This window comes from Mya arenaria, chromosome 4, assembly GCF_026914265.1.
Source record: "Mya arenaria isolate MELC-2E11 chromosome 4, ASM2691426v1".
Taxonomy (NCBI): domain Eukaryota; kingdom Metazoa; phylum Mollusca; class Bivalvia; order Myida; family Myidae; genus Mya; species Mya arenaria.
In genome coordinates, this window is record NC_069125.1 from 29,440,929 (window position 1) to 29,454,938 (window position 14,010).

A 14,010-nucleotide genomic window follows, 5' to 3' on the forward strand; every position below is an offset into this window, starting at 1 on the left:
AATGCCTGCACCCATGGCCCTCATAATTGAATTGGAGGTTGGGCCTGACCAGTAGAAGACCCTTATTGTGTTTGGGGGTCATCGGGCCAAAAGTCAAGGTCACAGTCACCTTGAATGGTTAGAGGTTTTCCGTGTGATAACTTGACAATGCCTGCACCCCTGGCCCCCAAACTTGACTTGGAGATTGGGCCTGACCAGTACATGACCCCTATTGATTTTGGGGGTCATTAGGTCAAAGGTCAAGGTCACAGTCACCTTGAATGGTTAGAGGTTTTCCGTGTGATAACTTGACAATGCCTGAACCCATGGCCCTCAAACTTGACTTGGAGAATTGGCCTGACCAGGAGATACCCCTATGGTTTTTGGGGGTCATCTGGCCAAAGGTCAAGGTCACAGTGACCTGGAATGGTAAAAGGTTGTCAGAGTGATAACTCGACAATGCCTGCACCCATGTCCCTTAAAACTTGACTTGGAGGTTGGGCCTGGCCAGAAGATGGTCCCTATTGATTTTAGGGGTCATTGGGCCAAAGGTCAATGTCACAGTGACCTGGAATAGTAAAAGGTTATCCGAGTGATAACTCGACAATGCCTGCACCCATGGCCCTCAAACTTGACTTGGAGGTTGGGCCTGGCCAGAAGATGGTCCCTATTGATTTTACGGGTCATTGTGCCAAACGTCAAGGTCACAGTGACCTTGAATGATAAAAGGTTGTCTGAGTGATAACTTGACAATGCCTGCACCCATGGCCCTCAAACTTGACATTTAGGTTTCTGGTGACCAGCTGATGACTCTGGATTTTGAGTTCATAGAGTCAAAGGTCATGGTCATAACACACTCTATCCTCACACTTTAATGGTCATAATCTTAAAACTGCCTTAACGGCAACAAATCAGCTGTCATTTCATTCCATGCATATTTCATTCAATTGTCCATATAATCCTGACAACATGGCGCTCAGGGGGGGGGGGGGGGCATAATGTTTGACAAACATCTCTTGTTTTGAGAGCTTTTGGACTTTTTATAACTGTATAAAATTTTCAAAATTGATATGAATAATAACTGTGTATGCATGTGCTTGTAAATCGGTGAACTGTTTATGAATAGGATTTACTAATTCTATGCATAGAACAAACTCATGCTGATTGAGATAATTTATTTTCATTTAAAAATAATTTGACAATGATTGAGGATAACAGAATCATAAAATCACAGTAAATCACATTATAATCAAGAATTAAACCACAGACATTTAAAAAGTAAAATATGAACAAATATATATAAACCCATAACAAGTTGACTAGAAATTCTGACCAGCTAGCCTGAGCTAGGTGTTGATATTATGGTACTAACCTATGCAATGATATGAGGTAACAGGTTAAAAGTAGGGATGCACCGATACGCTCAGTATCGATACAGAGTGCTGGCGATAAGTATCGATACACAAGCCGAGCGTATCGATACGAAAACACGTGTTCGGTAAAAACGTTTACTGTCCCATTATTCGATAAATAATTAGCAGTACCGAAACCATTCGGAGCTCCTCTGCCGTTTTATCGAAAACAACCTCGGATGTATTTGGATGGTTTTACACACTCAAAAAGTGGTACGTTTAAGTCCGCTGCAAGTAGATCGCGTAGTAATTTTATTTAGCAGTTAAACTTTGTGACTTAACTCTTGGGATTCTTCATTATGTTTGCTTTAATACAATTCAATGACAATAAATTTAAACTTAGATCAATAAATACATTTCTAAAACACTACATTTAACTAATGATATAGTTCAAAATTTTACGAACTACTTCAACAGATGTACCGGCGTACATCCGAGGTTGTTTTCGATAAAACGGCAGAGGAGCTCCGAATGTACCGAAACAGCCGATCAGTAAAACGCTCGCTGATTGGATGCTGTAAACGGTGTAACCAATCAACTTGCGTAAAACAGATCGATGTTCGTCGTGAGTCGCAACATGGCGGACGGTGAAGAAGCATTTGTTGCGTTAATTAAACCAACTAAAGTAACTTCAAAGATTTGGGACTATTTTGGAAATCCAGCGTACGACAGAAATGGTAAACGGTCGGTAGACAGGGAAAATGCTGTTTGTAGGCTATGTAGAAAGATGGTTAAGAACTGTAGAGGAACACAAAACATGTGGTTCCACTTTGAAAGACACCACAAGTAGTGAGGTACGGGTTTGACCAATTTACAGTTTCCCCTTCTGACATAAGGTAAATATTGACTTTTTCTTATTCGTATTTTTCAAACAAAGAATTCATGAAATACCAAAAGAAAAGTATGTTTGAATAGAAAAAAACCTGAAATCAGTAAGTTTGATCATTATACAGTCGATCAAGGGATTCCGAATCAGTAAGGACAAATCTGGTGCTGTATAAATATTAGGATTGTCAGTTAAATGAAACAATACATGTTCAGGAGCTCATATATATGGACTAGATTTTTATTACTTTCAAATTATGATGAGACTTCTGAAGTCCATATATCTTGTTGTCTAAATATACACACTCGTTGTAGGAATTCCGAATCAATTGAAGGTGTTTAGGATCACGTGATATGTTAGGTTGTTTTATCCAATCACTGCATTTTCTGTTCTCTGAAGTTGGGGGTCGTTTCAAAATCAACTTGAACTGTCAAACACATGTTGAAACAAACATGGAAAAGGCCAAAGATATTTTTTCTTTGATTCTCATTCTCATTGGGTGGATTTTATTTAGAAAAAAATAGGCTAGTTAGAAATAATGAACTTGCAGTCTCTCATTGACAGGCACTTATTATTCTTTATAAATATGAAGGTTGGTCATATTTAACTTTATTTTACATAATCATTTGTCCTAGTCAAATGAAAAAGTAAGGCTGGTGGGTTAAAGTAAGGATGTGGGGTTTCAGACAGGTGGTCAAGTGAAAATCCAAAATAATTGATTTTGCCATCAATCTTGTTAATGTATTTGAAGTAGGGCTGAATGTAACAAATATCTTTGTAACTATATATTTTTTTTGTTAATACCTTTAACACAGACCGGTAACAAAAATAAATTGTGACAAAATATACATGGAATATATAAACCAGTGTCTACTGGCTTTGTTAATACCTTTAACACATGCAGTACCAGTCACTGACTAGAAATTAAATAAAAAGAATATGTAACAAATAAAGATAACAAACATGGTATATATGAAATGGAGATATGATGGAATAAGATAATGATGGTGTTGAAAATAGTAGAAAATGGGCATTACTACTCACTCATTTTTTAGCTGGAGTTTTGCCCAATGAAGTTGCTATTGAAACATGTGTACCAAGTTTCATTTGAATATCTTAAACGTCATCTTATCTGAAATGCCAAGGGTATCACAATTCCTCGACAGTTTTCTTAAAATTCAAAAAAGAAAAGCTAAAAGTATAATTGTCCCATTATCTGATAAAATTTCAATACAAAGTAAATCTAACTGTTCATATTTCTGATCACAAGGTTCATTGCACTCCCAGATGTCATTTCAGCAACAGTATCTTCCAAATTCTTAACAGTTTCATCAAAGCATGATGCCATTGGCTGGATGGTGTAGTGACATTGAAGCACCACACCATCACCATGTAACTTCATTTTGCTCTGGCCATTGACATGTACTTGGTACTGGATCACCACATGTTTCAGCATGCACAGTTCCTCTCACCATGAAATTAGAAATAAAACACACTTTTAGTAAAACTCTTCATACTGTGTCAATGAATTGTATGTAAATGTACTTGTATGTGGTGATTAAACTCATCTAAGTTTTTAAGAAGTTAAGTAAAAAGAAAACACTAAATAACATACAAGATACTCACTGATGACTTCTAACTAAAATGAGCTACAAATTTGCAACCACAAGTTCTACCCCTCTTAACTTGCAATTTCGAGCTTTGCCCCTGCAAACCCACAACCTCATGGCCATCAGTTGCTTCTACTATTAAGTATAAGATCTAGCAACATTTAAAACTTTATGAACAAGTTTACTATAACATAAATTTAAATACTGAACCAATGGCTTAGTAATGTTCTGTAAACTTCAGGCCATGATTTCTATCATTTAATTTTCAGACAAGTATTTTGGTTCAAACTTCTTAAAGCTGCACTCTCACAGATTGAACGTTTTGACAACTTTTCTTATTTCTTATTTTTTGTCTTGGAACGAGCCAATTTTTCCGAAAAACCCTGGAAATTAGTGATATAAGACTGCTGACAAAAAATCAGATCACAGATTTTTTATATTTAAGTTAAAAAATGATGTTTAATGCATTTTTTCTTAAACCGTATTAAGTAAGGGTTTAAGCCATAAAACATAAATTTTCGAACGGAAATATAATAGTCTACAATCTGATTTTTTGTCATCAATCTTATATCATTGGTTTGCAGATATTTATGCAAAAATTTGCTCTTTCTGAGATAAAAAAAATAAAAGTTGTAAAAATGGTATACATGTGAGAGTGCAGCTTTAAACCACTCACTATGAATTTTACTCGCAACTGAAAAGTGATTTTATGTAGAAAGTTGAGTTTTCAACAAATATTTTTACACAAGAATGCAGAATTGTTTACCAGAACGTTATTTACTGTACAATATACAATGCACTAGACTTTGAGACAGCCCCCAACATGTGACCCGGAATTCCCGCAATAACCTACTTTCATTTTCAATGTAAAATAAATATTTATTCTCAATATATTTTTGTGGGGTGCTAGCATCTGTTAAAGTAAATATCCATTTTATGTTAAAACCCAAAATAACAAGTATTTACCACTTATTTACCTATTTATTTGATGTTGTTTCATCCAAAGCGCATTTCCATTACCGGTGCGTCAGTAAAATTGTTCCATGTGCGATATTTGTAAACATGTACACAAAGGTAGGTTTGATGTGTACGCGTTCTAAAATTGTTGTAAGCAATAACAAAACGTCAAACACAATATATATGTAAGAAAAATCTTCATATGCAGGTCATTCTCAGATATTTTCAGGTAAATTTAAACGACTGATTCGGAACTACCCCTGATTCGGAATCCCTTATTAAACTGTAATACTGAAAAGTTACCATTTATCAGGTTAATTTGGCGTAAATACTATCAAATATTTTTATCGTTTACGGTTTTCAAGGGCGCTGCCATCTTGGAGACGCTGCCTACGTTCTTTTGTTAAACGGCTTTTCATTGGCTAATTTCGGCCAATCGTAATGAAACTGCGTATGCTTATAGACAACTTCCTTACAAATCCTCTCGTGTGAAAAAAATTGAGGGAAAACAACCAGAAAACATTTATTTCCGAGTTTGAAAACTGGTAAGTAAAAACCTGCCCATAAATCGCTAATACCCTATAAGAAAAAGAAAGAAAGGTTTCATAGTGTAGTTTGATCTTTTCTTAACCTTGTTATTGCATGTACATTCTGTTTTGTTGTTTCGCGATTTTCCGCCAGTGCTCCGAATAATCCCCCCCCCCCCCTTGTGAAATTTTTGTCATATATTTTCGCGATGTAAACAAACGGATCCTACATTATATATTCTTGTCCTATTTTGCTTGTAGTGACTTCAGGTTTATGAATTAAGACAAATTACTATTATAGTATTATTATAGTAAAATGCTACATAAAGAAGTAATTGTGTTCTGACATATTTTTAACTTTTTGTAAATAATTTTAATAACTATTAGTTCAGAATGAAATGCAAAAATGATAATTTGTCGATGGCATTGTTTACTGAATATACGGGCACTGTCAATTCTGCATGGCAATATATTTTGAACGTCTCATTCGGACAAATATTATCTAGTTACAATAGGATGCAGGATTTTTGCACATAGATGTACAATTTGCCTTGTTTTTTGGTTTTAGTCATGACTGACACAAGCAGTTCCAAGCCAGAATCTGACTCAGATATAGAATATTTCAACACATGTAACCCTGACAGGCCTGCAGAGACAACAGTTACACGTACAGATCAAATCCAAGAACCTGAGCCTGAGGCCATCAGTTACAGCCAGATGTCTACACAACCCCCAGAACTTGCAGAAGACATAGTATTAGTAATAACTGATAGTGAAACTGAAAGTGAATCAGAACCTGAGCCTGAGGTAAGTGTTGGCATGATGTAAATGCTCATATTTATTGCTTAATTTATTTTTTATACATTATGCCTATTTCATGTTTTAACTATATTGCGAGAACGTCTTTCAGACAAAATCGCTAAGAAACTAGTTTGATAATGTGATTTTTTTGTGTTAACCCTTTGTGTTTAGTAACTTGATATATATTTTCAGGAAAATATTGATAGCGACGTTGACTTGTTTACTGGAGAAAGAACTGTCAAACCAGGAAACAGTGGCCTGCGTAGACCCCATGAGGCTGTTGAGCCATCAGAAGTAAGTTTGAATTGTTCTTTAATATAAAAATCTTGTTACATGTATGAAAAGAATGTACTTGTTTATTACAGTTTTGAATTGGCTGACATGGCCAGGTGCCTGGGTTTCTTGGATTTCACTGCCATCTGAACAATGTATATTATAATTATGTAACACATCTCAACCTCGTAAGTTCTTGGGCGAATATAAAAAATCACTTCACATTCACTACAAACTTGCACATTCTTGCTCCAGATAAATACATTTTTTTACACTGTCATTAAGACAATGAATGTTATTGCAGTCAGATTGTCCTCTGGTGAAAAGACACAAATGTAGGGAGTATGGGCAGAGACGGTACCTGCCAGGCTGTTGGCTGCCAGACACTTATAGCAGCGCTAGCTCAAGCTCGGTAAGTAAAGTCTACATATATATGTGTGTGTATATAATATATAGTCCATATGTGTATTTAACATTGTACAGACACATTGCTAACCTTGCTAATTGTAGATTTCCTGCTTTTCCTCACCTGCATATTGCAATGCTATTAATATGCATGCTCTCCTTTTGGTGGAAGATATTATATTAGCGTAGTGCTTTCAGATACTGTGGAATCATTTATATTTTTATGTTTCCAAATTTTGCACAAGACTTAGTGTGCTCATAAATAAGCAAATTGTTTTATCTGGCTTTTCAATTTGAGTTTTTATACGCCTGTCTTTTGTAAGACTTATTCTGTCATGGCATTGTCCGTCTGTCTGTCCGTCCATCTGTCTGTGGACAATTTCTTATCTGGCTTATAATCCCACCACCCCGCGAAGCTCATTTCCAAATGTGAAATATAAAAAGAAACATGACAATATAAAATGATACCACAGTAAATAGATTTTCTTGTATTATGGCTTGCTTTCTTACCCATTTCAGGATAGTGAATAGTGCATGTTAACCATTAACTAGTAGCAATGAAGAATAGCAATGTGCTTAACCATTACGAAGAGACAAACAAAAACTGTGCTGTTGATTTCATAAAATCAAATGACCAAAGTTCTTGTCCAGCTACTCATGATGCTTATATTAAATCTTTTGAAGCTTTCATTGAAAAAGTTAAGAAATTACAAAAAAACAAACATAGACCAAAGGGAGCTGCTGACTTGGAATTGTTTCTTGATGAAGACTATAAATTCCCACAAGCACAGTTACCAAAAAAGAGTTCCACATGTCACAACAAATGAAGATTTAGACTTAAAGAACTCCCTGATAACTTCAAAAGTAAATGAACAAACATTAACAGAAAAACTTGTAGAAACTGAAACACTATTGAAAGAAAAAGATTCTGAGCTTCAGCTGAAAGAAACAGCCATATTTTCGGTTAAGTCAAAGTTAGTGTCTACTCAGTTAAACTTGAAGCGAACAAAAGCAAGAGAAACTTACTCACAACAGAAAATACAAAAGCTTGAACATCGTGTAACTGGGGAATGTTGCCAAGAAAGCAAAAATCGTATTAAAGAATTAGAAAAAGAGCTTGCTGAAAAAGATAAGGTTATTGCTGATCTCAGTGAAAATGTTCAATACTTATCAGACTTACTTAATGACAATAATTTAGAAAACAGAACCATTAACATTTTTGATGAGATAAGTCAACGTTACACTCCAAGTTTTAAAGAATGTGTTTATGAACTATTGAAGCTTCAAGTGAGTGCATCTAAAGTCGGATCTATTGTTGAATCTGTTCTAAAATTGATTAACTGTTCTGCCAATAGACTTCCTTCAAAACCTCCTGTGTTGAATATGAATCTGCAAAGGTTATGTCTCTCACAAGCCCAGATAGCAGAAGTGTTTGCTAAAGGTGAAAGTACGTGTCTTCTAACTGATGAAACATCTAAATTTGGCTCAAAGTATATGGGTTATGAGGCATCAGATTCTTCAGGACAGTTGTGGGTGTTAGGTCTCAGAGATATTGAAACAAAATCCTCAGAGGATACATTGAAAGTGTTTAAAGAATTTTTGTCAGATATTGATAATATTTCAAATTCAGACGGTGTTTCCCGAGAAATTGTGGCGCACATTTCAGCAACAATGTCTGACAGGGCAGCAACAGAAATGAAATTCAATTCATTGCTTGAATGCTACAGGAAAGAAATCCTTCCATTAACTTACCATAACTATGATCAATTCAGCAATGAGGAAAGGTCGTCTCTGGAAAATTTGAACAACTTCTTTTGTGGTTTGCACGCCTTGGTGAATTACGCAGAGCCAAGCCAGAAATGCATGTCAGAAGTAGAGAAAGAGATATTTGATGACGCGCCACCAATCACTGACAGCTCCTTCAGACAGCAGAATGAGCCAGGCACCTGTCGACTAGTTCGTACAGCATCAAAAGCTTTTGGCGAAGGAAGCGGTGGAGATAAAAAAAAGTGGATGCCAGGGTCCATTCCAGACATTTGTCGAAGACTTTTTGAAGGAGAAAAACTTGAATTCTGCACCTCTCAAATCCTACAGGGGATCAAGGTTTAATATATTGTTCAGCAATGCGTGTTCTGTTTTTTTTTTTGCATGAAAAGATGATAGAATTTCTTGAGACATATGGAGCTGAGAATAGACTATTAAAAGCAGTTTTGTTTGATCTGAAAGTCCCAGAGTATATTGCTGGCATTAAAGCCCTTGGACTCATATCTAAGTTTATTACAGGTCCTCTTTGGTCAATCCTTGAAGACAAAAGTGTTACCATTGTAGATATGAATGAAAAATACCACCAGCTAGTGATCTATCTTGACAGTGCTGTTAGGGACATTGATGGATTCATGACTGGACAGTTAGTGTTTGATAGCCGTGTAGTGAGAGACCAATTCCTGGAGTGCCTGACTCAACCACGGCCGTATGATCAAGTAGTTGAAACATACTTACAGGTGATACTGTCGGCATTGACTAAACTAGCCAAGAAATTATATGCTGATCATCTACCAGGAGGTAAACTGCGAACAAATGAAATTAAAACTGTGGCTGCACCAAAAAACGTCGTGTTTCGCAGAAAGTGTTTTCGGGCAGATGGACCACATGCTAAGAACAAAACCAAACATCTCAACACTAGCAGCTGAGGCAAGCATAATGTTTGCAAATAATAACACACTGGAGTGGTTACAATCTAAGATAACAAAGGAAAGATTACAGGTTATTAAAACAGCATCAAGGAATGTACCATCAATGCGAAGGAAATACAAAGAAAGAATTGACACAATCAAGGAACAGAGGAGAATAAAATTACAAGAGAAAATTAGGAAGAAAGAACAGGCAGAGAGAGATAGAATTGAAAAACAAGAAAACTACACACGGGAAATAATTATCCATGGGCTGTGGCAGTCGCAGGCAGAGATTGACCAAATGTTGGCTTCATATGAAACTAACCAACAAAAAATCCAAACACTAAAAACTCAGCTCAAATTTCGAAGGCAAGTGTTGTGTCAAGTGCCCGAAAACAAATCTGATTTTAATATTACAAAGAGTGTAGGGGGACAGAAAAGAAAGAATCTAACTGTGGAAGAACTAACAAATAATTTAAAACTACTTGTTCAACGAGCTATTGTGAAAGACCGAGAAAGTGATGAGCAGGTCCACATGCTAGTGGGAAAAAAGATAAAGCACAGGTTTAAGGAGACAGTGGTAGAAAATGGCGAAAAAGTAGATGTACTCAAGTGGTACACAGGGAAAGTGATTTCTCAGGTAGAACTCCTTACTCCTAATCTAGGCACTCATTAAAAAAGGTGTAGGAAATAAACACATATCATTTGTGAGCAACTTTCGATTAAATGTTTCAGCTTGACAATTCAACCTATTTATGCTTAATATTCCTTTCAGCTGATAAAATACTTTTGATTTGGTAATTAATACAGTGTTTGCCTAGGTTGTTTAAAAATATCATATATTTGAACTTGTGTGTTTCAGGTACCCTGGTTCCGGGAATGGTTTAATGTCTTGTACGACAACGACCCTGCCGTGTATACACTCAGACACTTGCCAACGGACCTAGACAGAGAAGATCTAAAAATCATTGTATAAAGATGTCAGTTGTGTTTCTCAAATTCCTGATTTAACACTTAAATACCACTTGTTGATACACTTGTTGATACATGAACTTCATCACGCCTGTGCGTTAAGATATTGTCAAACATTTAGAAATTTAACTGCACTCCAACTGTATATTTTATATGAATGTGTGAATTTTTTTACAGTGAAATGGTTGTATATCTAGTTTTAAACATCTCTATACAGGATTAAATGACATGTGATTGTTGTGAATGAACATTTTGCAGTGTTTCGGTCATATGCCAAAATGCCTCCATCTTTGTCAGAAAATTGCCCATTTCTTAAAATTTCAAAATGCCATAACTTTATTTATAAAGATATCAAACTGAAATAAAGACCATTGTGCTGCATTTCTGAAGAGCATTAAAATGATATATAACAATGTATATTTAAAAAAAAAAATGAAAAACCCTTTCCTCACTACCACAAGGCTGAACATGCAAAAATAAGTAAACCAAATGTGCCACAAAATCCTGAAATAAGCACTAAGCCCATTGTTAAAAATGAACCAGACAACATGCCTACTAAAAGTCAGAAAACTGTTCCTGAAATGTATGCAAAAAACAACATTATCCTTAAAAGTCGGAAAGGTCAACAGAAATCACACAAGCTGTGGCGAAGTTCATCGCCGGTGACCTACAGCCATTATCCGTAGTCGGAAAGGCATACTTTAAGAACCTTTTGTCTGTGATGGACCCAAAATATGAACTACCATCTCGGAGATATTTCACAATGAATGTGATACCAGAGATGTACACATCAGTTCGTACCAATGTTGAACTGGAACTTAAAGAATGTGAAAGTTTAGCTATCACAACAGATGGTTGGACATCCCGTGCCTGTCAAAGCTATCTTACAGTAACTGCACATGGCCTTGATTCTAACTGGAAGCAGCATAATTATGTCCTTGCAACACGAATGCTTGATGTATCCCATACCGGGGTTAATGTAGGTGAGGCCCTTGCAGGTGTTGTAGCCGAGTTTGGTTTGCAGAGACCATCAGGTACAGCTGTTGTGACTGACAATGCTGCAAATATGGACATTGCAGCAAAAGCTGCCATGCTCACTCCACATGTGAAGTGTTTCGCCCATACTGTGAATTTGGCTTGTCAAAAGGGTGTCAAAGTTCAAGAATTCTAACCACTTCTAACAAAAGTAAGAAGAATTGTCTCATTCTTTCACAAATCAACTACAGCAACTGCTCTTCTGAAATTGAACCAAAAAAACAAGGAGCTCAAACTAATCCAGGATGTGTCCACAAGATGGAACAGTACTTATGACATGCTTCAAAGATATGTTGATGAACATGAAGCAATCACAGCCACCCTGAGCTCCAGTGAACTAAGGAAAAATGCGAAAGGCATTGTGACCTTGAGTCCAGATGAAATTACAGATCTTGAGGCGGTTATGTGTGTCCTGGGACCATTGAAGACCATAACTACAATTATGTGTGATGCAAGACACCCTACAATTTCTCTGGTATTGGTGTTTAAAAACAAAATCACTTCAGCAATGGTCATCTCAGAGAATGATTCTGATCTCATCAAGGCCATGAAAGGTGCCATTCGACAGGACATGACTAAAAGGTACACACAAGTCGAGGTTGAAGAATTCATGTGGATGTGCACAGCACTAGACCCACGATTTCGATCACTCCCAGACCTGAGCAGTGAGAAACGAGAGGCGGTGTACACCAACCTGATTGCCAAAACAGAAACTGTCAAAACACAGGCAAGTCTCAGCATGTCACTGACTCTTAGGAAAAAACAACATATAATTAATTAATTGAATGTATGTTTTAACTTAGTTATTTTTAACATTCTAAAAGTAATTTCAAGAAGTTTCATTAAAGTTTTAAATAATTATAAACATTTCTATATAAATAGTTTTGGTTTACAGGTAAAATCTGAGGTATCTCCAGACGCAGCCACACCCAGTACCAGTACAGCTACTGCCCTACCTGCCCTTCCAGCAATACCAGGCATGACTGATGAAAATGCCAATAAGGTGGACTTAGCAATAGGTAAATGTGGCTAGCAATTGATAGTAATTTTAATACATGTACATCAATATTAAATTTTCAGATAAACTTTCTTGCCAAAGAGAAAGAAAACTGCAAAACATATTCAATTTGTCTGCCATGATAATGTTTAATAATGATTTATTATACAGTGTACTAATATAAAGTTTAACTATTTAGTCTAGAAATAATATCCTGAATTGCAATTATGTTGGGCCCTTGTTTGTGTTTCAGAAGTGACCACAGAACCAGATCAGAAACGGCAGAAAACTGGGATGGAAGCTTTGCTTGGGGATGTGTACATAACACATACAGAGCCAGGGATCAGTACTGTGGAATGTCTGTATCGGGAGGTGGAGAAATACCGCTCTGAGATTGCATCTCCATTGGACACTGACCCCCAGGTAAAGTTGTGCAAATAAATATGTGTATGTATGAACAGAAGTATATTGTAGATTACTTGCATGAATCAGGGTATAAATGAGTAAAGGTATTATTATAAAATTGTAGTGTTGTTATAAATTCACTCAATTCAGTCAAAATGTCTGCAAAATAACATATTACTATTATACATTTTACTTGTGAGATTAAAATATTCTAAAAAATAATAATTCCAGGTATGGTGGAGGAGTCATGAGAATGACTATCCTAATCTGAGCAGACTGGCCAAGCACACCTTTCATATTCCAGCCACATTTGTTGCAAGCGAGAGGGTCTTCAGTGTAGCCGGTGATGTTGTGACTGCCACCCGAAGCAGACTGGCCCCAGACATGGTGGACGTACTAGTGTTTCTAAAGCATAACTTGTGAAGTTTTGAACTTTCCTGTCATCACGCAGCACGTTTGGTTTAGTTATAATACAGTGTTTGGTTAATTAACATTATGACTTATAAAGTTATGGCAATGGTATGCCATTATGTGTTAGACTCTTGTAAAACAGAAGCATTTTAAGTGTTGTGACTTTTATTATAAAGTAACATGCCATGTTGAATTGTTGACAGTTAAACTAATGTATATAAGTTAATGTGCTAGATTGCTAGTAGCCTAGTACCAGTAAATGAGACAGTGTACTGTGTAGTGTTTGCAAACTTTGCATAATATTTACATTTTAATTGATTAACCTTACAAAGATGTGCCACACTCTTAATGTGTTTTGTCTAGTCACTTGTAAGTTGATGTTTTCTAGTCATTTGTTTAAGTTTCTTACCTGATTAATATATTTGACAGTTAAAATAAATATTAACCCAAACAGTTGGCTTAGTAGTAGTGTATAATTAACTTTATTCATTATCACATTATTTATCGTATCGGAAAATATCGTATCGGGCACTCTTCGTATCGATACGTATCGTATCGCGTGATTGCCGTATCGGTGCAACCCTAGTTAAAAGCTGTTAGAAATAGTACTGTATAAGGTAAACCTATTTCTTAAACCTGAACAAAATACACAGACATCACAAAAACTGGAGTGAACAAGATTGATGGCAAAAGATGCAACAATTTGAATCAAAATTCAAGCTACTTTG

The 14,010-nt window shown here is 36.1% G+C and overlaps 3 protein-coding genes across 7 annotated transcripts; all 3 read left to right on the top strand.

Annotated features, from left to right (window-relative positions):
- The first annotated feature begins 1,571 nt into the window (after positions 1-1,571).
- On the top strand, positions 1,572-11,095 carry LOC128230475 (uncharacterized). 5 transcript variants are annotated; one of them, XM_052942768.1, is made up of 6 exons: positions 1,572-2,227; positions 5,150-5,329; positions 5,880-6,118; positions 6,305-6,406; positions 6,690-6,797; positions 10,325-11,095. In XM_052942768.1, the coding sequence occupies exons 3-6, from the start codon at positions 5,882-5,884 to the stop codon at positions 10,436-10,438; spliced, it is 561 nt and encodes a 186-aa protein (XP_052798728.1). In that variant the 5' UTR covers positions 1,572-2,227; positions 5,150-5,329; positions 5,880-5,881; the 3' UTR covers positions 10,439-11,095. The 5 variants fall into 5 exon arrangements, with proteins under 5 accessions (XP_052798728.1, XP_052798729.1, XP_052798727.1 ...); XM_052942766.1 differs by lacking the exon at positions 5,150-5,329 and having other exon boundaries at positions 1,590-1,604; positions 1,852-2,068; XM_052942769.1 differs by lacking the exon at positions 5,150-5,329.
- LOC128230739 (E3 SUMO-protein ligase ZBED1-like) lies at positions 10,510-11,611 on the top strand. Its single transcript, XM_052943184.1, has 2 exons — positions 10,510-10,527; positions 11,048-11,611. The coding sequence occupies exons 1-2, from the start codon at positions 10,510-10,512 to the stop codon at positions 11,603-11,605; spliced, it is 576 nt and encodes a 191-aa protein (XP_052799144.1). The 3' UTR covers positions 11,606-11,611.
- LOC128230472 (uncharacterized) lies at positions 11,606-13,735 on the top strand. Its single transcript, XM_052942762.1, has 4 exons — positions 11,606-12,196; positions 12,365-12,488; positions 12,720-12,889; positions 13,103-13,735. Exons 1-4 carry the CDS (start codon positions 11,747-11,749, stop codon positions 13,292-13,294), a joined length of 936 nt encoding a protein of 311 aa, XP_052798722.1. The 5' UTR covers positions 11,606-11,746; the 3' UTR covers positions 13,295-13,735.
- Positions 13,736-14,010: the final 275 nt, after the last annotated feature.